Raw genomic sequence first — 24,962 nt, 5'->3', positions numbered from 1 at the left:
TTATTTCCATCAATTGTCTATTTAAGAAGTCCATTTACATCCATATCTGGTTAACTTAATAGATTTGGCAAGAAAAGATCGGGCAAGAGAAGAAGTATGGAATGAACTAACAGGTTAGGGAATATGGGGAGAAAAGTGTGCTCGCTGCTGCGGGCAAGCCTCTCCTTATAGGCCACCACCATTGGCTTATAAGCCTCATCCTTTCTCGGGCAATGATCGTAGACCGAAGTGGAGACCTCCTTATACTCCACACAACAATGAGGCTAATCAGTAACTTAGAAATGAGTTCGCTGAGCAGAGAAGGATGGTGATCCAAAATACCCAACCACAGGCTCGTTCGTTGTTCAGGATCACATACCAAAAACCCTACCTCGAGTACATTGATGAGCAGAACCCTTTTCCCCTCAACTTTAAGATGCCCGCGTTCCCAACCTTCAGTGGGGAGGATTGTAACCACATCTTCAAGTTTTCTAACTACTGTGTGGCATTTGAAGACAATCTTAACTGAAGGAAAATTTTTGTCCTAGCTAAGAACAAGTAAGAACATTTGAATACATATGCAAACTATTAACATATTAAAGTAGGCATGCATTAAAAAATAATTCATAAAACCCATGACTTTATAAGGCTAGTAAATGGTGAACCATAAGACTCTTTAACAACATTAAAGAGAAGGTAAGATTTAGAGATTTATTACCCTTGAAGCTCATCCTTGTTTACACAAGGGATTCACCCAAGTGGAGGGCCTTCAAGTCACCTCCTAGTTCCTTGGATCTTCCTTGTGATTTTCCTCCTTTTAGTGCTCCTTTGCTTCTTTGAGGATTTGAGGATTTGTTCTCCAAAACATCAAAAGCTTGATGTCTCTAAGTCTCTTCACCAAGGATGAGGTGTGAAGATGAAATGGATGACTTAGAGAAGAAAAGATTGCTAGCTAAATCCTCTCTAAGTGGCCGGCCTCCTTGTAGAGAAAAAGAGAGAAAGTGTTTCACCTCTTTGCCTCAAGAAAACCCTAATGAGAAATAAAGCTATAAAGTTGATTTTATACTTCATTTCAAGTGAGTGGCAAACTTGTAATTAATCCAAGTTTGCAACCATCACCCTTATGGTCGGCCTTACCTTTGTTATTGGGCAAATTGCCCATTTTGTTTTAGTTGTCATACAACTTAAGCATAATGGGCCTTGTGGACCAAAACACTTTTGGGCCCCGAAGCCCAAAACCAACTTAAAAGCCCAATACGAACATTTCGTATAATTAATTAACTAATTAATTAACCTTGACCATTTTTCAATTAAACCATTTAATTGCTTATCCATTTCATTTAATTTCTTCACTTTCATCCTTACTCGGTGTACAATCCATTAGGTTCCATTTAGCGAGGTAGTGGGCGATTGTTACTCTTAACGATCGATTGTGAATTGAAACTATTTCAATTCTCCCTTTGATTAGTGTTTGCTAATCTTCAAGGCTTCCACAAACCATGAGTGACACCTAGCAGTATGTCATGGTTACCCAAGCTAAGTAGAAGTGGTTGGAGAACCTATCCAGTTACAACTACAATGCAATACGGTCATTCTCTAATACAATACTCTTAATCACATTATTTGAGTGGTAGTTTGTTTCATGTCTACTATCCAATGTGATACTTCTCTATATGATTCAATTGAATATGATTTGGAACAAACTTCCTAAGTCATATTCATATGCTTTGGCCAAAGACTCTCAAATCATATCTTAGAGTATTCTCCTTCCACCATGGAAGGTTAGAGATCCCTTGTTGCGCATTCATATGCCTACATGACTAGATAGCTTGAACCCAACAATGTCGTGGACACTCCAATGGAATGCCTTTGACATGATCAAAGATCAGGGACCTAACCATTAGACATCTATGATGCCTCAGGTCAAATGACTACTTTGCATGTTGCAACTATTGAGTTCCTACATGACATGTATGTTCGAACTCTCTTTTGATCGTTGTTCAGTGTACTCGATTACTCTTTCGAGCACCTATGTGTTTGTCGTAGTGTCCAACACTAATTGACTTAAGACTAGTCATACTCACGCTTGAGTCGACATAACACATACTAACCTTAGCGGATTGTCAATGCCCAATTGGCAATCCTATGGCTAGCAACGTTTTAGGAATGAACATAAGAGAAATGTCTCGTTAATCTAACTTACTTAAATCACTTGTCTCTTAGATCAAATACATTCCTTGGATTCTCTTGTTGCTTAAACACATGATACAATAAATAGTGATTAACAATAAGCTTTGCCCTTCATTAAACATATAAAAGTTTAATACAATAAGTATTCCAAAAGCTATTACATCAAATGAGTGGCTTTGTGGGCATACTTCCAACAATCTCCCACTTGCACTCAAAGCCACCTTCCCATGTATCTAATACCTATATTTTCCATATGACGGTCAAGTTGGATTTGAGACATTGGCTTTGTTAGTGGATCTGCTACGTTATCTGCTGAGGCAACTTTGAGCATGTTGACTTTCCCCTCGGCAGCATATCTTTTAATGATATTAAAGCGCCTGTCAAAATGCTTATTCTTTTGATGAGCCCTGGGTTCCTTGGCTTGAGTTATCGCCCCACTATTATCACAGTACAAAGTTACTGGTGATGTAATGGTTGGAACCAGTCCAAGTTCAATAATGAACTTCTTCATCTAGAACGCTTCTTTGCCGGCTTCAGCTGCAGCGACATATTCTGCCTCCGTCGTGGAATCAGCAATTACACTTTGTTTCTTGCTTTTCCAGCTAACAGCTCCACCATTCAGAGTGAATACATATCCGGAGTTGGAACTTCTATCATCGACGTCAGATTGGAAATCTGCGTCTGTATAGGCTTCCACTCGCAACTCTGTTGCTCCGCCATAAACGAGGAACATGTCCTTAGTTCTTCTTAAGTACTTAAGGACCGTCTTGACAGCTGTCCAATGTTCTAATCCTAGGTTAGATTGATATCGACTAGTAATGCTCACAGCATATGTGATATTAGGCCTTGTGCATATCATGGCATACATGAGACTTCCTATGGCGGAAGTATAAGGAATAACACTCATCTGCCGTATCTCTTCAGGAGTTTTAGGTCCCATGGACTTAGAAAGGTGAATTCCATATCTTACAGGAAGAAGACCTTTCTTAGATTGTTCCATCTGGAACCTACTTAGCATTTTGTCTATGTACATAGATTGGGATAATCCAATTAATTTTCTGGATCTATCACGATAGAGCTTTATCCCAAGTACATAAGATGCATCTCCTAAATCTTTCATGTGGAAGGTTTTGGACAACCACACTTTTACAGAAGAAAGTACTGCAGTGTCATTCCCGAATAGTAATATGTCATCTACATATAACATTTGGAATACCACTGCATCCCCAACAACTTTTTGATAAACACAATTGTCGTCTTCGTTTTGAGTAAAACCAAATGTTTTGATTTCAGTATCGAAACGAATGTTCCAGCTCCTGGAGGCTTGCTTAAGTCCATAAATGGACCTTTGAAGCTTGCATACCTTAGTCTTTTCAGACTTGGACACAAAACCTTCGGGTTGAGTCATATAGAACTCTTCCTCTAGGTAGCCGTTCAGAAAGGCCGTCTTCACGTCCATTTGCCATATCTCATAATCATGGTACGCAGCTATAACAAGCAAAATCCGAATGGACTTTATCATGGGTACAGGAGAAAAGGTTTCTTCATAGTCAATCCCTTCTATTTGCCTGTAACCCTTGGCTACTAGTCTAGCCTTATAAGTCTCCACGTTCCCATCAACGCCTATCTTCCTCTTGAAGACCCATTTGTTTCCAACAGGTACTATACCTTCTGAAGGGTCTACAAGAGTCCAGACCTGATTTTGATACATGGAATCCATCTCGGATTTCATGGCCTTTTGCCATCTCTTTGAATCAATGTCGGACATTGCTTCAGTGTAGTCTCTAGGGTCCTTCTTTGTGTCATTGTCACCTAGAATGTGCAATTCCCCAAAGTCATTATCTAAGCCATACCTCTTAGGTGGCTTACTAACCCGTTCAGATCTACGTGGAGCTAGGGGTTTAGGAATAGGGTTGTCAACTTGTCGAGTGCTTGTTTGTGGTTCTTCATTAATCTCATTAATTTCCTTCAATTCTATCGTTTTCTTGCTATTTCTTTTGAGAATGAATTCATCCTCAAGGAACATAGTAGTTCTGGCGAAAAAGACTTTCTGGTCGTCAGGGTTATAGAATTCGTATCCCAAAGTCTGTTTGGAATACCCCACAAAATAGCACTTAACTGATCTTGCTTCAAGCTTGTCAGCTTCAAGCCTTTTTACGTAAGCCGGACAACCCCAAATCCTAATATGATTAAGATTTGTGCTTTTGCCATGCCATATCTCATATGGCGTTTGTGGAACTGACTTGGAAGACACTCTATTTAGCAAATAAGCTATTGTTTGTAGTGCATATCCCCAGAATGAAACTGGTAAGTCAGCGGAACTCATCATAGAACGAACCATGTTCATCAAGGTTCGATTTCTCCGTTCAGAAACTCCGTTATGTTAAGGAGTTCCTGGTGGAGTCCACTGTGATACTATTCCACACTCCTTGAGGTAGTCTAGGAATTCATTACTTAGATATTCACCCCCTCGATCCGATCTTAGGGTCTTTATCTGTTTCCCAGTTTGCTTCTCAACTTCATTCTTGAATTCTTTGAACCTTTCAAAGGATTCTGACTTGTACTTCATAAGATACACATAGCCAAACCGAGAGTGATCGTCGGTGAATGTGATATAGTAGGAGAAGCCTCATCTCGACGTAGTAGACATAGGCCCACATACGTCAGTGTGGATTAACCCTAGAATTTCAATGGCACGCTCTCATTTTCCAGTAAATGGAGATTTGGTCATCTTCCCTTTCAAGCAGCATTCACAAGTACCCATCTGGTCATTACCTAATGGGCGAAGATATCCGTCTTTCGACATCTTGCGAATCTTATCAAGGTTCACATGTCCAAGTTTAAGATGCCACATCCTTTCTTGGTTAACTTCTTCTTTAGCCCTTTTGGGTTTTGAGGTATTCCTGCTTTCAATACAGTGCATCCCACTATTCGTCTCTTGGTGAAAAAGTCCCTCTATCATATTACCATGAGAGATAATACGACCGTTCAAGTATAAAGTGCAACTCATTTTGTTAAACAATACTGAATGCCCATATCGTAAAAGCTTAGAGATAGAAATCAAATTCTTTATACATGAAGGAAAATATAAACAATTTTTAAGTTCCAGGACTTCCTCAGAGGGTAGTTTAAGCATGTAGGTGCCTATTGCTTTTGCAGAGATTTTAGTGCTGTTCCCAACTCGCACAACCATCTCCCCATTGCGCAGTGTCCTGCTCCCTGCTAGTCCCTGCATCGTATTACAGATATGTTGACTAGCATTTGAATCAAATATCCAGGAATTGGAGCTCACTGTAAAAGCACTCTGTATGACAGAAATAGTCTCTTCATAAGTTCGTGTCATAAGGATCGTAATGCGCACCCTGTATTTCTTCTTCCAACGTTCATCCTTTCCACAATGAAAGCATGTTCATTTGGATTTCTTTGCCTTCTTCTTATGCAACATTTTCCTTGTGATTGCATCCTCACTCCCACTGTCCCTTTTGAAACCTTTTTCAAATTTACAGCACATGTCAATCATCTCGTTTAAAGTATGATCGAATCTATTCACTTTATAGTTTACAATAAACTTAGTGAAATCATCCGAGAGAGATGCAAGGAAAAAGTCTTGGGCCATTTTCCCATCGATGGAAGTTCCTAAACTTTGAAGATCTTGAAAGATCCTTTCTATCTTTTGTCCATGTTTATGGACCGATGTCCCCTTTGCCATTTTGGCATTCATTAGACTACAAACATTTGAGAATCGTACATTACTAGTCTCATTGTCATGCATCTTATGCAAACTTTCAACCATGGCACAAGAAGTGTCCATGTGCTTATGTAGCTTCATAAGCTCCTCACTAAGTGAAGTGAGGATTAAGTATTTGGCTTGTAAGTCATCCTCATAGTGTCTAACATAATTTTGACACTCCTCCTTTGAAGCTAGTTTCGTAGGAGGTACATGAGGAGGGGATTGCTTAAGCACATACAATATGTCTTTCACCTTTGAGACATTCTCAATGTGGCGATACCAAGCAAGGAAACGTTGGCCCCTAAGGCCCCTTTTGTCAAGTATAATGGTGGGTATTATTTTAGGCATGTCGTTAACTACATAACATAACAGAAATCGTATTAGATTATTTGTTTTAAAACTACTTGATTGGGTCTTAAATCAAATAGTACCACCCACTATTTTTGGCAAATTCTACATCCCTCAATGGAATTCGAGAGTTATTTTGAACTCTAAGCGGGGTATGGGAGACTCACCATTACCAAGCCCACCTCAGAAGAATATCATATTGGCTAGCAACAATAATGATGAGAGGATAGCGCTTTAGCCATTTACAACTTTTGTAATTACCCATCTAGTTTGGCCTCTAGAGAATGATGCCTCAGAAGAATATCATATTGGCACCATTGCACTTAGTTAAGTCATTCCCACCATGCTAGTTCAAGTAGGGGTTCAAGAATGGCCTCAGAAGAATATCATATTGACCATACTCGTTGCCTACCTTCACTTCATCATATGTTTATAGGCTTCTCCTGAATGTAAGCACATACTTTGCATACCCCAGAACTGGACGAATACGGTGTATGAGTCACAAACGATTGAAGCCCACCATGGTGGAAGGCCTACGAAGAGATGTTCAAAACATCTCTCGCTTATCAACTTAATATTCGTTTTGTTGAGGGAGTAATTTTGGGCTACATCAAAATCATTTTAATCTTATTAAAAGAACTTGGCCTATCACAACCATTGGTCCAAGTTAATATGAATTAGTAGTTTATAATACTCCCACTATTTCGATGAAATAAGCGGGACTATATGGAACTACTAACGAATGCTTTGCATCCTCATATGGACTATATAGTCATATTAGGTTTTAGGAAGATTATGGACCGTTTGATTTGATCCAACACGAGCCTTGTGTTAGACCTTGGGTTTAAGGTAGATAGTTGTTGATTTTAGTTACGCGTTTAATCTAATTAAACCGTTATTTCCTATTGGGCGTTGGACCCAACTATTCCAATTTGCATACATTTAAACAAAAAGGAATACTTGAAATAAAGAGAAGGGCTTATGCCATTTTACAACACATAAGATGGACTTATGTCCATTTACAACAAATTGAATTAATCAAATTACATTCAAATCTAAACTACTTAACCCAAACATTCATAATGTAAAGCGGCCAATCACATAGCTCAATTATCGAGGCCTTTGGTTCATAATCACTCTTTTCTTAATCAATCACATTAACTAAGAAAGCAACTTAAACAATTGATTTTCGGATTCATAGAATTAATTTAAATGGAACTATTTGAAATGAAAATCCAATTCTCATTAAAGAGACAAAACCATTTTGTTCTCATCTTATTTGGGCCAAAAACAATGACCTCAACAATTGGGCCATTATTTAATAAACAAAAACTTTTGGGGTCACTTTGTAAAAACACAAGAGTCCACAACTTCATGTAATTACAACTAGATCCCAAAATTTTAACAATGTAAAAACATCATTAAAGGAGCAAAACAATTTGTCCTTTGGAGTTTTTGGGCCTTAACATAAAAACGTAAACTTTTGGGCCAAAATACAAAAACACAAAAGTATCAAAACTTTATGTAATTGCACAAAAGACCCAAAATCACCCCCACTTGGGGTTGGCCGGTTTTTAGAGTGAAAAAAGGAGTGTGAAAGGGTTTTTGGCAAGTGGTGCATGCATGTGCAATATGCAAGTGGAATAGGTGGGTGAGAATAAAGGTAAATGGGATGGGTTGTAAGAAAATTTTTTTGTGAAACATTAATAGCATTTATCATCCTCACCAATAATCCATCACCCATAAAAAATAAACCAAAACTTTATGAAAAACACCAAACACTTTGAATCAAAATTCCAAACCTTTTTGTTCTTGGTAAGAAACTCAAGAACATTGAAGAACACACATGAAAACTCATAAGAGCTCCATGAATGTTTTCACTCATTAAAACTCAAATTTTCACAACACAAAAGAGGGTTAATATCCTAGGGTACTTAGGGGTTCCAAAAGTCACTTTAAAACCATTTTAACAAGACAAACATGAACCCGAAAAACCACCTTTTGGATTTGGCCGAATTTCCCAACAAACATGGCACCAAATTTTAGTTCCAATATTCATGCTTAAATGAAATACATCTACAACATTTGAGATGCCAAATTTTCAAGCAAAATTTATATTCAAAGCAAGAACAAAGCTTGTAACATTTACAACATTTAAATCACAAATCATGAAAAATCACAAAACCCAAAAGGATTCACCATAAACTAGGCCTAGGCTCTAATACCACATGAAGGAAAAATTTTGTCCTAGCTAAGAACAAGTAAGAACATTTGAATACATATGCAAACTATTAACACATTAAAGTAGGCATGCATTAAAAAACAATTCATAAAACCCATGACTTTCAAAGCCTAGTAAATGGTGAACCATAAGACTCTTTAACAACATTAAAGAGAAGGTAAGATTTAGAGATTTATTACCCTTGAAGCTCATCCTTGTTTACACAAGGGATTCACCCAAGTGGAGGGCCTTCAAGTCACCTCCTAGTTCCTTGGATCTTCCTTGTGATTTTCCTCCTTTTAGTGCTCCTTTGCTTCTTTGAGGATTTGAGGATTTGTTCTCCAAAACATCAAAAGCTTGATGTCTCTAAGTCTCTTCACCAAGGATGAGGTGTGAAGATGAAATGGATGACTTAGAAAAGAAAAGATTGCTAGCTAAATCCTCTCTAAGTGGCCGGCCTCCTTGTAGAGAAAAAGAGAGAAAGTGTTTCACCTCTTTGCCTCAAGAAAACCCTAATGAGAAATAAAGCTATAAAGTTGATTTTATACTTCAATTCAAGTGAGTGGCAAACTTGTAATTAATCCAAGTTTGCAACCATCCCCCTTATGGCTGGCCTTACCTTTGTTATTGGGCTAATTGCCCATTTTATTTTAGTTGTCATACAACTTAAACATAATGGGCCTTGTGGACAAAAACACTTTTAGGCCCCGAAGCCCAAAACCAACTTAAAAGCCCAATACGAACATTTCGTATAATTAATTAACTAATAAATTAACCTTGACCATTTATCAATTAAACCATTTAATTGCTTATCCATTTCATTTAATTTCTTCACTTGCATCCTTACTCAGTGTACGATCCATTAGGTTCCATTTAGCGAGGTAGTGGGCGATTGTTACTCTTAACGATCGATTGTGAATTGAAACTATTTCAATTCTCCCTTTGATTAGTGTTTGCTAATCTTCAAAGGCTTCCACAAACCATGAGTGACACCTAGCAGTATGTCATGGTTACCCAAGCTAAGTAGAAGTGGTTGGAGAACCTATCCAGTTACAACTACAATGCAATACGGTCATTTTCTAATATAATACTCTTAATCACATTGTTTGAGTGATAGTTTGTTTCAGGTCTACTATCCAATGTGATACTTCTCTATATGATTCAACTGAATATGATTTGGAACAAACTTCCTAAGTCATACTCATATGCTTTGGCCAAAGACTCTCGAATCATATCTTAGAGTATTCTCCTTCCACCATGGAAGGTTAGAGATCCCTTGTTGCGCATTCATATGCCTACATGACTAGATAGCTTGAACCCAACAATGCCGTGGACACTCCAATGGAATGCCTTTGACATGATCAAAGATCAAGCACTTAACCATTAGACATCTATGATGCCTCAGGTCAAAGGACTACTTTGCATGTTGCAACTATCGAGTTCTTACATGACATGTATGTTCGAACTCTCTTTTGATCGTTGTTCAGTGTACTCGATTACACTTTCGAGCACCTATGTGTTTGTCTTAGTGTCCAACACTAATTGACTTGAGACTAGTCGTACTCACGCTTGAGTCGACATAACACATACTAACCTTAGCGGATTGTCAATGCCCAATTGGCAATCCTATGGCTAGGAACGTTTTAGGAATGAACATAAGAGAAAGGTCTCATTAATCTAACTTACTTAAATCACTTGTCTCTTAGATCAAATACATTCCTTGGATTCTCTTATTGCTTAAACACATGATACAATAAATAGTGATTAACAATAAGCTTTGCCCTTCATTAAACATATAAAAGTTTATTACAATAAGTAATCCAAAAGCTATTACATCAAATGAGTAGCTTTGTGGGCATACTTCCAACATTAACTACAAGTTGAGGTTGTTTAGGAATTCATTAGTGGGCCTAACATCTCAGTGGTATTCTCTGTTGCCCCCCAATTCCATTGCTAACTGGGGAAAATGGAGATGGCTTTCCACAAACAGTTTTATAGGGTAAAGCCCGAGATGACTATCAATGATCTAGTTGAGGTGAAGCAATATAAGCATGAGTCCACATAAGACTTCATGATGAGGTTTAGGAAGACAAGGATGAAGTGCCAATTCTCTATCAACCATGCCCAACTTATATCCATTACTCAGAAGGCATTGAGACTGCCATTGAGAAATAAGTTTTATAATGTGCAATTCAATGAGTTACAAGAATTGGTAATCACGGCCACAGAATATGAGAAGCTATTGATTGAAGAACAACAAGTGAAACACTCATCCAAGGTGCCTCATTTTTACAAGAATAAAGCTATAATTTACCAACTGGAGTTTGAATGAACAGAGATTGAGGAAGGTGATGGTCATGGAAGAGAGGGAGTAGATATGTGTGTAGCAGAGATGACCACTCCCTTCAAACCATTAATAGTGAAGGGGGTGGTGAAGGATTATTTTGTGAAAACATGTTCATTTAAGCAACATCTATAAGCATGCAATTAACAATTAAAGGCGGAACCATGCTTGCATGCACTTAAAAACAAAACATTACCCATGAAATTCAAAGCCTAGTAGATTGGTGAACCAAAACTCAACTCAAAACAAAGTGAGTTGAAATTTATACCTTTGTAGATTCCTCCTTGCATAAGCAAAGGCTAATCACCCAAAGAGAGGGCCTTCATTCCTTGCATCTAAAATCTATGGATTTGGATGGATGAAAAGGTTTCTCCAAGTTCCCAAAATTGAGAACCTCTAAGTATCTTCACCAAGGTTAGATTGGAGAAGAAAAAATGAGTGACCTTGGAGTAGTTAGTATGGCTAGATACACCCTCCAAGGGGCCGGCCTCTTTAGAGAGAAAAGGAGAGACAAGTTCTCACCAATTTTCTCCAAAAGAAACCCTAATGAATTTTGGCTATAAAGTCATATTTATACCTTTATTCATTTGAGTGGCAAACTTGTAATTAAAGCAAGTTCACTACCCTTCCTCTAAATGGCCGGCCATGGGGTTTTGTTTGGGCTTTTGGGCCTTTGTGAATTAAGTTGTCATACAACTTAAGTCAATGGACTTGACGTTCGAAGCCCATTGGGCCTTGAGGCCCAAAACTATCCCGAGGTCTTTAACGAACTTATTCGTTTGATTAATTAACATATTAATTAATCCTTGCCATAAATAATTAAACCATTTAATTATTCTTACTCATCTCCATTGTTTCTTCAATCTCCACCTTACACGGTGTACGATCCATTAGGTTCCTTTTAGCGAGGCAGTGGGCAATTAAAACCATTTTACATCGATTGTGAATTGAAACTTACTTTCAATTCTCCCTTTAGTGATTACACACGTTTAGGGCTTCCACAAACCAAGAGTGACACCTAGCAGCATATCATGGTTACCCAAGCTAATCAGAAGAGGTGGAGAACCTATTCAGTTTAGGATTACAAATGCAATACGGTCTTTCTCTAATACAATACTCTTGACCACATTGTTTGGTTTGATAGTTCATTTATTCATGTCTACTATCCAATGTGATTCGTGTGCTTATATGATTACCATGAATGTGATTTAGAACGACTTTTCTAAATCTCATTCATACTCTGGCCAGAGGTTCTAAATCATATCATAGAGTATTCTCCCTCAAATGGTTTGAAGGTTAGAGATCCCTTGTTGCGCATTCACTTGTCTCCATGACTAAGTGGCTTAACCCCAATGATGCCGTGGACACCCCGATGGGGTGACTTTGACATAATCAAAGATCAAGGACTTAACCACAAGACAACTGTGATGCCTCAGGTCAAAGGACTACTTTGCATTATCCCAACCATGAGTTCTCATGTGACATGAATATGAGAACTCTTCGTTGATCGTGTTCAGTGAACTCATTCTTTATTGAGCACCTACGTACTTGACTTGATGTCACACACACCAATGACTCGAGACTAGTCACTCTTCCTGAGAGAAGACACAGTACGTTCTGATCTTAACGGACTGTCAATGCCCAATTGGCAATCCTATGATCAGGAACATTTAGGATGTGTCTACGAAAGAATGGTCTCATGAATCTAACTTCTTTAGATCATATTCTCCCAATCACATATTCCTTGGACTTTATCGTTTAAGCATATAACATTTATATGAGACGGTTCAAACAATAATCTTTGCCCTTTATAGTTAAACTAGATTAGTTTAACATGTGAAATGTCCGTAAAGTATCATCATATGATTGGTTTTAGGGCACATTTCCAACAGGTGGTCCAACCAATCAAGGACTGGAAACTGGTGATGAATGATGGCGGATTCATACCTATGAAACCCCCAAAATATCATAATTATTCTTTTGATTTGACCAAAGCAGCAGAGATCTATGAGGAGTTGGTGCGGGCAAGGATGATTGTGCCTAATAGCACCAAGAAAATGCCTAAGCCCGAGGAATTAAGAGGAAAGAAGTATTGCAAACTGCACTACACCTTTAACCATTCCATAACCAATTGTGTTCAGTTTAGAGACTGGATACAAGACCTGATAGTCAAGGGAAAACTGTTGTTGAAGAAACCTCAGACAAACATGATGATAAACATAGATCATTTCCCAAAGACCCCAATAAACATGATTAACTTGGGCTGGGCTGAGAAAGGAAAGGCAAAAGTTACTTGGGAAGTAAAAGGAGAAAGAAAATAAGATGCCTGGTCAACAGAAGAAGTTATGAGCTTGCCTGAGAAACCCAAAACAGCCATCATTAAAAGAGTGGTGTTGTGTAGCAAGTGCCAATATGAGTGTGAGCTAGAAGTACTAGCATCATGAACTATCATTGATCAAGAGTTAATCAAAATAAGAGAGAAAGAAGAGCAAGAGGCCTACAAAAGTATCATGTGAGCAGTTGGGAAAGAAAACTTCATAAATGTCTTCTAAAGGTTGGGATGAGACTCTCAACCAAAGGGTTTGTCTGAGGTATTCAGAAACTATGAAGCCTCAGAGAAAGTGGACGATAAAGAGGCCAAAATGCCAAAATGGATGGATGTAAGGTTTCCTCAGCCAAGTTATAATCGTGGTGATATTACAATAAATGGGAGAACAATAAATCCAGTTCCCCCAATCACCAAAACTGATTCTACCCGACTCGAGCAAAAAATGGTATGTAGTGGGAAAGGATGGGAGACCAGTCAAAGAAATGAGAGCCTCTATGATTAGGAGAGTCTAGAGGCAGCACAAAGCCCATATGAACTCATCAAAGGTCCCTGCCACATCAGATGCCTTAAAGAATGTAAAGTTTGAGAAAGTGCCCTAAGGATGAAGGAAGCAACTTCAATAGAGGAGCAAAAAGGAAGTAGAAAGGGCCAATAGCAAGACTGAAGGGGAAAAAGATCATGTGCCTTTAAACCTCTATCCAGGGAAATACAGAATCTTGAGAAGAGCACAAGAGGATATGGTCATAATGCCAACACCACCCAGATGGAGTCCAAAACCAATATGTTTTGGAACTATTTCACCTAAAAGAGGAATACCTTCACCTTTCGTTAATTGATACCCTTTGTGAGATCCCAGGACAAGCATAGAAGTTTGGTATAACCAGGGAGGAAGAAATGCCCGAATTAATGTTACCAAAAGATGCACATGCCTAGTTAGACGAATTTGTATACCTAATTGGGGCTAAGAAGGAAGATATACCTAAACCTAGCAACTTCCATGTAAACATGATGTATGATATATCTGCCATGTTTTGCGCCGAACCTGACCAACTTGCCATGATGGAGGGTGATTACTTGGCAACAGAACCAATAATGGTACTTATTAGTGTTGAGGAGGCTAGGGAAGGAGAATCAGGCAAGACAGGTTTGCCCGAGGCCACAATGAGGGAGCCCAAGAAAGTATATTCAAACATAATGGTCTTTAGCCGCCTAAATATGGCCCTAACTAACCATCTCAAACCCATATATGTAACTGCTCATCTAGAGGAAATACCCTTCAATAGAGTTTTGATCGATGAATGAGCTGCAATCAACGTACTACCACTAAAACAGATGAAGAGATTAGGAAGAAGTGAGGAAGATCTTATTCCTACTGACCTTACAATCCATAGTTTCTCTGGAGCCATTACCAGAACACATAGGATATTGCCCTTGGAGGTTAACTTAGGGTCCAAGCAAATCATGCTAGCTTTCTTTATAGTGGACAATAGCTCTACTTATGGAGCTTTGCTGGGTAGAGATTGGATCTATCAAAGTCTATCTGTGCTATCCATTGTACACCAACAGGTTGCAGTTTACCGTAAAGCCAAGGCTGAGGAACCAAGATTTTGGGAAATGGTGAAGGCTGAGTCATGTCCATTTCTTCGTACAGCTAATGTTGAAAAGGAAAATTTCTACAACCTCAGTATTGAAGTTTTGCAGTGCCTAAGAGCTGAAAAGAACACTCGCCCAACTAAGGTAACGACCCAAAAGCTTATGGAGCAATGATTGTTTCTCACTAGGAAGGAATTGGATAGACCCTATATTGTCCTAACTCCCCAACACTAATAATGTTAAAACAAATGAGGAAGAACCAAGTAGTTGCAATCAAGTCCTTAATAAAAAAACTAGTGGTGTATGGGATGGAGAAAATAAGCAAGAGAAAGCTCGGCTAGAGAAGAAGCAAAGTGGGAAAATGAGGCTTCAGGCAGTCAGAGCAGAGAAGAAAAAGAGTTTTTTGGAGAAGAGTTGGAAGTAGCCATACATATGGCTAAATGTGTATATGACTTGGGCTGGCCAGATGATATGCCTGATAGTCCAGAGTTAGTTGAATTTTTGTGCACTAAGGAAGATCCAAGGCTCATACAACTCAGTGGCTTGTTGGAAGCTGGTGATCGAGCAAAGTGCCTTTTGCATGAGTTTAAAGACTATTTTGCTTGGCATTACACTGAGATTCCAGGTTTAGATTCCACCTTAGTAAAACACAGGGTATAAACATGTGAAGCAAGCTCCTAGAAGAATGTCAAAGGAGATTGAAGAAAAGGTCAAAGAAGAAATCGAGAGGCTGGTAAGGCTGAATTTATTAGGCTTGCCGGATATGTCAAGTGGTTGGCCAACATTGTAACTGTATTAAAAGCTATAACTAATGCAGTTTGATGCTGTGTTGACTATAAAAACATTAGCGGAGCCACATGATGAATACCCCATACCAATGGCAGGCCTATCCATAGATGCAATTGCAAAACACAAAGTTCTATCTTTTATGGATGGGAATTCATGAGTCAATATTATACTATATATTTTACCTTATTCTTAGTATTATTTTGGTAATTATTTTGGTAGAATTTTGATACTTTGCTTTATATTTTCAGTATAGGACATTCGACTTTCTCTGGAGCAAAATGTGACCGATGGACGAATTTTGGAGTGATTCAAATTGGAGGACATTCGTGTGTTCCTTAGCTTGTTCGTGTCAAAATTTCAGCAATTTCTACCAAGCGGTTATTTTCTGACGATTTAATGAAGGAGCAGTACGTGTTATTGGAAAGTGACGTTTCTGGGCTTCAATTGCATTTTTGGAGCCCAAGACGACCTCAGATGGGTTCGTGGCCTTCTGGAGAAGTGTTCAGAATAGTCCAAACTTTAAAACTAGCTACTTTGGGCCAGTTTTGGAGCTAATTTGGGGTTCAAAACATGGCTGTGCAGATTTCTAGGCGAATTTACCAAGTTAATTTAGAATTATGTTTCCTAATTTATTTCAATTTATTTAGTTTCCTAGTCTTATGCTAAGACCTTTGACTAGGAGGATTTTATTGAGAGTAGTATAAATAAGCCTTTTGGCAGACCTATCTTGGGAAAGTATGCAACTTTTGGGATAAGACTTTGGGAAGAGCTTAGAGTTTCCAAGACTTATACTTTCAGGTGTTGTCATTCTTTTTCTAGTTTAATACAATTATGTTGATTTTAATTATGAATATGCGTAGCTAATTTTCTATTACTAGGGTGAGGCCATGATCCTTAGCAAGAATATGTAGTCTCTTTTTAATTTTCTTTTGAAGTTATGCATGCAAGTTTTGAATTGTTTATCACTGTGCTTTAAACTATCTATTTATCTTAGTGATTCGCTACCATTAGGATATTTAGAAAAGTAATTTGATGCAATTTTGGCGGAGGGCTGTCCCTAAAATTGACTAAGGCTTCTTGTGGTTAACATGTGTAACTACTTAGGATGGACGACACGTCTTAGAAGTTATATGGTTTTTCAAAAGGTTTTCACAAAACTTAATGAGTCTTGCATGTTCACATTCGATCTGGACGCCACAGATGGGTTGCATGTTAGATATACATTCTATCTTGGGGGTTCGACGTAGGGCATACTTTAGGAAAATCTAACCTTCAAAATATGCATGTGTAATTCATAAGGAATTAGAAGAACTATGTAGGATTGTTAAGGTGACTGCAGAACCCTAGTATTTTCTCATTTGAATTCTAAAAATTGTTTCCTTTTTCTTTCTCTAAAAATTGCAGATTTTTAATTAGACTTTTATAATTAATTTCGTTTTTCTTAATTTAAATCATTAAATCAATTTTTCTCATCTTTGTTTTTAAATAGTTAATTAAAATTTTGGTTTTTCATAAATTGTTTTAAATAATCCCAGCGGAAAACGACCTTGCTTGAGGCATTTATACTAAAACAACTTTGTTCTCTTGCAAGTATTTTGTATGATTTTATCCCTACTTTTGTAGTTGGTAAAATACCTATCAAAAAATTGGCGCTGTCGCTGGGAATTGTTTTAACAATTTGTGTTAATCATAATTCTTTGTTAATTATTGCTGTAAATATTTAAAACAAAAAAAAAAAAGTTAATTTTCGTTTTTTTTACAGATCGCACAATCTGGGCAGATCCAGTTCATGATCTGTACTAGATCTCAAAATCAGCAGCTATTAGAATCCAACTTAGAGCCGGAACGAATATTATGACAAAGGCGCAGGGAGCAGATTTTAGCGTGAGAACCATCGTTGGAGGGCCCTTTTCTGAAAAATCTGTTTTCTGGGCTTTTGGACAACGAGGCTATCATGGCTTTCGCCATACCAGGTACTGGGCATCCATTGAGGTATACATTAGCAGCCCGTGCTAATGAGTTACCAAGTTGCATTGTATATCTAGACGAGGAAGGCGACGCGTTCAAAATTAGACATCACATGTTGGAGATTTTGCCTACTTTTCATGGGTTAGCTCATGAGGATCCTAATATGCATATCACAAAGTTTTTAATAGGGTGCAGAAATATTATAGTGAAGGGGTTTACTGCAGAATCAATCAAACTTCGTTTGTTTCCTTATTCATTGAAGGACAAGGCAAGAACATGGCTACTTACACTACCATCTGCCAGTATCACTTCGTGGGCACAGATGAGTGACAAATTTCTTAACAAATATTATCCAGCCTCTAAAACTCGTGATATGAGAACTCAAATTTTATCATTTGCCCAAAAGCCTAATGAAGAGTTTCACGAGGCATGGGAGCGTTTTAAGGAGTTATTCAGAGAGTGTCCCCACACAGGCATTGATGGAGACACACGGATGGGCATATTTTTCAGAGGATTAAATTCAAACAAATGCATAGGAAGCCTATCAATTGTTTGACAACATGGCATCTGAATCTCAACAATGCGTAGGGGATCAGACACAAAATAGGGGCGTTTTTGAAATGTCCATAGGGTCTCCACATGTATCTGCTCAAATTGAAAAGATTGAGTGAAAAATTGAAAATTTTGATGCAAAATTCGACATGATCTTGAGGAAAATGGTAACTCCAGTTCAACAATTTGCTGTCCAGCAACCTGCAGCAGCTTATTATGCAATTTGCAGCCAGCCTACACATGATTTTATGGGTTGTCCACAGAGAGATGCACATCCAGATTCTGTGGCAGAGCAAGTTAATGCAATCAACAATTATCCAAGGCAAAGAAATGATTTTTATAATCCGGGTTGGAGAGATCACCCAAATTTAAAATAGGGTGGTGAGCAGCAAGTTAAACCACCATTCCCACCACCAGTCCATCAACTTGCCGCACCAGCTAGAGCTTCTTGGGAAATTGCAATTGACAAGTTGGCAGAGGCTACTTGCATCAGTTTGGAACAAAGCAATCAGAACCTGCAAAAGATACAACAAACTATGAATCAAAACATGCAGAACATGCAGGCTTCCATAACTAATTTGGAAAGGCAATTTGGGCAGCTAGCAAGTAATATCACAGAAAGAGAACAAGGAAAATTTCCCAACCAAACAGTTCCAAATCCAAGAGGTACAAAAAATTGTTGTGCAATAAGGACGTTGAGATTCAGAAAAAGTTATGACAATCGAGACAAAGAAAAAAATGACAACAGGGACGAGGCTGTAGAAATTAACAATATAGTTACTGAAACTACAAAAAAAGATGCAGAAACTGTTTCTGGGCAGATTTCAAATAACTCAGAATCTGCCCCTGCCCAGAAATCAGTGCGTGTTTATGATCCTCCTCTTCCCTATCCTGAGAGGTTACAACCAAGGCTCAAAGATTAGCAATTATGGGATTTCATGCAAACATTGGCTAAAGTTAATATTAATTTGCCATTATTAGAAGCCATTCGAAAGATCCCTTCTTATGCCAAATTTTTGAAAGATGTGTGCAGTAAGAAAAGAAAGCTTATGGAGTTAGAAGAGATTGTGCTAACAGGACAATGCAGCGTTATCTTATTGCACAAATTACCTCCAAAGAAGAAAGACCCAGGGAGTTTTACTATCTCTTGCACTATTGGAAATTGTGATTTTAGTAGCGTTTTAATTGATTTAGGTGCTAGTATTAATCTAATGCCTTATTCTATTTTTAAACGTTTAGGTGAAGGTAAGCTAAAGCTAACATCCAGGATTATTCAATTGGCAGACCATTCAATTACCTATCCTAGAGGGGTCATTGAAGATGTTATTGTAAAGGTGGACAACTTATTTTTGCCAGCAGATTTTATGGTTCTGGACATGGGTGAGGATTTGAAAACACCCATCATTTTGGGCCGTCCTTTCATGGCAACAGCCCTTACTCTTATTGATGTTGAAGCTAGAACTTTAACACTAAAGGTCCAAAATCAATTACTGGTTTTTAATTTGTTTGAAGCAACCAAACAGCCAGCAGAAAAGCAAGAATGCATGCGTGTTGATACACTAGATGGGTTCCCTCGTGATAAATTTATGACTAGATCAACTGACCATCTGTCCATAAAGCCTCCAAATTTCATTCAAGATTGCATCGGTCCAAAACCAAAGCAGCAAAGAGTGTTGCATGATGTCCAACCAATTGACATTAAAAAAAAAGTAGTAACACGTTGCAAGGCAGCAAAAGTTTTGAAAAAATACAACCTGGTGAAAAGGCGTGGTTATTGATTCCAGGGAGACAAGAGTCTTAGTGGAAATGCCCTTATATGGTTAAGCAAGTTTTTCAGAACAACAACGTGGACATTGAAACAGAGGGCAGGGGTTGTGTGCTCAAGGTCAAGAAGTATCTACTAAAGCCATTCCTAAGGAAGTTCAGTGCAAGCAAGTCAATGGCTCTGAAGGATCTAGTAATTAATCACTGAGCTTCTATTCTGTCTAGCTACAGACGTTAAATAAAGCGCTTATTGGGAGGCAACTCAATTTTCTACCTTTTTCTTTACTTTCTATCTCTTTTATTTTATTATTTTCAGTCTAGATGCATTTAAATTCCTAGGCTGTCAGTTCGTTCAACAAAGAAAACAAAGAAACACAAGAAGAAAACAAAACAAAACAAAACAAAACAAAAAATTACTTGTTTACTTTTTAGTTTACCGTCAATATTTTATATATTCTCTTTAATTTTCCCAACTTGTTTTTTTTTTTTTTGCAAACAGTAAACAAAACAAATAGGACTTTATGCACAGAGAGATTATTTTAGACTGAAAACAAATAGGACTTTATGCGCAGAACTACATCAACATCAACCATATATGTGATTCACATAGTAGAGATGGGTGTTTATACCTTTCAGATCCAAGGTCGGGGCGACTTCGAGATTTGCTTTGCCATTTTGTCGACTACATTTACAGCTTGAGCATTCTTTTTCTCTGATTCCCACTTGATCCGAGCTACCTACATGCACACAGAGATGGACATTGGAGCTATGCAGTGATATTGAACCATTCTTTGCCATACGGAGCTTAACATTTCACAACATGAGTTTTTACTTGTCTTATGCTTGGATCTATGGGTCTGAGATGATTTGCTTTCGTTTCTACTTTTCAGGCGATAAATTTGTGAGCAGTCTACACACATTTTAACTCAGAAAATGAATGGATGTTAGACTCCTTCGCCTTCTGGTCCCAAACACAAATGACAGAAATGGAACTTAGACATTAACATCAAAACCAAAGTTTAGGGGTGCTTGTGTTTTACCTGCAGAATGGAGGAGTCTCGAATGTTCAACCATGGATTTGTAATTTTTAGGGTGTTAGTACGTCTCCCTTGTTGTAGATCCATGTCCTCATGAAAACACAAAAGGCATGCATGTGTTAGATCTTTGATTTTTCAATGAAAATCAACACAGTGGAGCGACATGGCAGCCATATGGAGTGTCGTTTTAGTCAAGAAAGCAGAGGCTTAACATTGAGGTTGAAATGTTAATGGGGGAGCAGCTATTGATTTTACTTAGGGTTTGTGTTGCTGTGAGAGAAAGGGATGAAAGCACAGAGGTTTTATTTGATTTCAAGAGAGAGAGAGCCTTTCAATTGGAATCCTAGGGAGCCCCGCTTCCTGATGCATAACACCAGTGTGCATCCTCAGCTTTTATGCTTCCCTAGGACACAGTTTGAATTCACAAGAGGAGAGAGCGTTTGGGCTCTGGGCTCGAGGTCATCCCTAGTTGCATTGAGAGTCGGTGTAGTTGCTAGGTTTTTTTTAACTGTCAAATATAGAGGCTGCACCCGTTTATATCATAGTCGTTGCTAAAGGTCAACACACATGTGGCTTTCTACCTGTTGGCCAGCGCATACTTTCCTTGCCTTAGGTCGCCACTTTGATCCCCAGGTGTGTCCATTTCCTTTTCTTTTCTCTTATTTTCTGTGTCTTTGTTATTTTATATTCTCTTTTTCTTAGGTCATTTTCTTTGATAGTAGTTTTACTTTTATTTTAGGATTTCATATTTTTGTTTATTTTCTTTTATTTATTTTCCACACCTTGGGGACAATGTGTGATTTAAGTTTGGGGGTGGGAGAATAAAATTTTTAATTTTTTTGAGTCAATAAAAATAAAATTTTCATTATTTTTAAGTTAATATCCATAGATTATTTTAAACATTAGAACAAATGGACATAGTGAAGATTAATCCCATGATAGAGTCTTTTCTATTTATCGTTGTTTAGAGACTAATTCATGAGTTATACTTTGAAATTTTGCACATTCACATCAACATGGTTTGTTGGGAGTGAGATTGAAACACTTACTTTTCGTCTAAGTGTATTTTAATTTTTGTTCTTAGTAAAGTTAGTATGTGTTATAAAGTAATAATTGTTCCACCCGAGGCTTTGCCTAGTAACCAGGCCAGTCTTGCCTAATCAGCAGTGATTCTCATGTCAAACAGTAGAGTTTTAGCATGGGGCAGGGTGGTTAGTTGGTTTTGTAGCCTTTTCAGCTCGGGTTAATAAGTCCTTAGGGGTGTTCTACACCTAGTGCCCTAAAGCCCTTGTGGTTTGGGAGTCATTGACCTAAAGTTCGCTACATGGGTTGGATCGAAAACTTAAGTGAACTGACATTGCACGACCCCTACTGTTACTGAAAAAATTAAAATAAAATTAAAATATATATATATATATATATATATATATTCGAGAAAAAAAAATTTAAGAGTTATGCTTCAAGTTAGTTTATGTGAAGTGTTGAATAAAATGATGAGAGGTAAGGGTTTTAGTCGAGTCTCCTTAACTATGTTGATTCACTTTACACCAAAGGAAGTTCATGAATTCTTTTCTAATTGATTCTAAATGGCTTAGACTCTGTAGTGGAATTAGTTGAGCTTTTAAAAAGATGTTCTGATTTTTAACGTTTTCTATGGATTGCAACTTTGAAGGTGAAAATTTTTGTTATTTAGTTTTAGTTAAGTTTCTAGTTTGTTAGTTTTTATTTTTGTTTTTGAGTTTTGTTTTGCTTGAGGACAAGCAAAAAGCTAAGTTTGGGGGTATTTTGATGAGTCAATATTATATTATATATTTTACCTTATTCTTAGTATTATTTTGGTAATTATTTTGGTAGAATTTTCATACTTTGCTTTATATTTTCAATATAGGACATTCGACTTCCTCTAGAGACAAACGTGACCAACAGACGAATTTTGGAGTGATTCAAATTGGAGGACATTCATGTGTCCCTTAGCTTGTTCATGTCAAAATTTCAGCAATTTCTACCAAGCGGTTATTTTCTGGTGATTTAATGAAGGAACAGTGCACGTTACTGGAAAGTGACGTTTCTGGGCTTCAATTGTATTTTTGGAGCCCAAGACGACCTCAAATGGGTTCGTGGCCCTCTAGAGAAGTGTTCAAAATAGTCCAAACTTTAAATCAAGCTATTTTGGGCCAGTTTTGGGGCTAATTTGGGTCCAAAACGTGGTTGTGCAGATTTCTAGGTGAATTTACCAAGTTAATTTAGAATCACGTTTCCTAATTTATTTCAATTTATTTAGTTTCCTAGTCTTATGCTAAGACCTTTGACTAGGAGGATTTTACTGAGAGTAGTATAAATAAGCCTTTTGGCAGACCTAGGGTCTCTCATGGGAACGTATGCAACTTTTGGGAGAAGACTTTGGGAAGAGCTTAGAGTTTCCAAGACTTATACTTTCAGGTGTTGTCATTCTTTTACTAGTTTAATACAATTATGTTGATTTTAATTATGAATATGCGTAGCTAATTTTCTATTACTGGGGTGAGGCCATGATCCTTAGCAAGAATATGTAGTCTCTTTTTAATTTTCTTATGAATTTATGCATGCAAGTTTTGAATTGTTTATCACTGTGCTTTAAACTATCTATTAATCTTAGTGATTCGCGACCATTATGATATTTAGAAAAGTAATTTGATGCAATTTTGGCGGAGGGTTGTCCCTAAAATTGACTAAGGCTTCTTGTGGTTAACATGTGTAACTACTTAGGATGGACGACACACCTTAGGAGTTATATGGTTTTTCAAAAGGTTTTCAGAAAACTTAATGAGTCTTGCATGTTCACATTTGATTTGGACGCCACGAACGGGTTGCATGTTAGATATAGTTCTATGTTGGTGGTTCCTAAAGATTTTGTGAAAACATGTTCATTTAAGCAACATCTATAAGCATGAAATTAACAATTAAAGGCGGAATCATGCTTGCATGCACTTAAAAACAAAACATTAACCATGAAATTCAAAGCCTAGTAGATTGGTGAACCAAATCTCAACTCAAAACATAGTGAGTTGAAATTGTACCTTTGTAGATTCCTCTTTGCATAAGCAAAGGCTAATCACCCAAAAAGAGGGCCTTCATTCCTGGCATCTAAAATCTATGGATTTGGATGGATGAAAAGGTTTCTCCAAGTTCCTAAAATTGAGAACCTCTAAGTATCTTCACCAAGGTTAGATTAGAGAAGAAATGAGTGACCTTGGAGTAATGGGATTGCTAGATGCACCCTCCAAGGGGCCGGCCTCTTTAGAGAGAAAGGGAGAGACATGTTCTCTCCAATTTTCTCTAAAACAAACCCTTAATGAATTTTGGCTATAAAGTCATATTTATACCTTTATTCATTTGAGTGGCAAACTTGTAAATAAGTCCAAGTTCACTACTCTTAACCATATGGCCGGCCTTAGGGTGTTGTTTGGGCTTTTGGGCTTTTGTGAATTAAGTTGTCATACAACTTAAGTCAATGGGCTTGACGTTCGAAGCCCATTGGGCCTAAACGTCCAAAACTATCCCGAGGCCTTTAACGAACTTATTCATTTGATTAATTAACATATTAATTAATCCTTGCCATAAATAATTAAACCATTTAATTATTCTTACTCATCTCCATTGTTTCTTCAATCTCCACCTTACACGGTGTACGATCCATTAGGTTCCTTTTAGCGAGGCAGTGGGCGATTCAAACTCTTTCAAATCGATTGTGAATTGAAACTTACTTTCAATTCTCCCTTTAGTGATTATACACGTTTAGGGCTTCCACAAACCAAGAGTGACACCTAGTAGCATATCATGGTTACCCAAGCTAATCAGAAGAGGTGGAGAACCTATTCAGTTTAGGATTACAAATGCAATACGGTATTTCTCTAATACAATACTCTTGACCACATTGTTTGGTTTGATAGTTTATTTATTCATGTCTACTATCTAATGTGATTCGTGTGCTTATATGATTACCTTGGATGTGATTTGGAACGCATTCCTAAATCTCATTCATACTCTGGCCAGAATTCTAATCATATCATAGAGTATTCTCCCTCAAACAGTTTGAAGGTTAGAGATCCCTTGTTGCGCATTCACTTGCCTCCATGGCT

At 37.7% G+C, this 24,962-nt stretch overlaps 1 protein-coding gene and 1 non-coding gene across 2 annotated transcripts; one reads left to right on the top strand and one right to left on the bottom strand.

Moving 5' to 3' along the window:
- Positions 1 to 17,861: 17,861 nt before the first annotated feature.
- On the bottom strand, positions 17,862 to 17,969 carry LOC114827191 (small nucleolar RNA R71). Its single transcript, XR_003776412.1, has one exon. It is a non-coding gene; the product is annotated as a small nucleolar RNA R71 (small nucleolar RNA).
- Positions 17,970 to 18,207: 238 nt separating this feature from the next.
- On the top strand, positions 18,208 to 19,821 carry LOC108169756 (uncharacterized). Its single transcript, XM_017323643.3, has 3 exons — positions 18,208 to 18,339; positions 18,421 to 18,941; positions 19,077 to 19,821. The coding sequence occupies exons 1-3, from the start codon at positions 18,208 to 18,210 to the stop codon at positions 19,819 to 19,821; spliced, it is 1,398 nt and encodes a 465-aa protein (XP_017179132.3).
- The last annotated feature ends 5,141 nt before the right edge of the window (positions 19,822 to 24,962 follow it).

Source organism: Malus domestica, chromosome 09 (genome assembly GCF_042453785.1).
Source record: "Malus domestica chromosome 09, GDT2T_hap1".
Lineage (NCBI taxonomy): Eukaryota > Viridiplantae > Streptophyta > Magnoliopsida > Rosales > Rosaceae > Malus > Malus domestica.
Note: the sequence above shows the minus strand (reverse complement) of the source record. Positions and strands in the feature narration are given on the sequence as shown.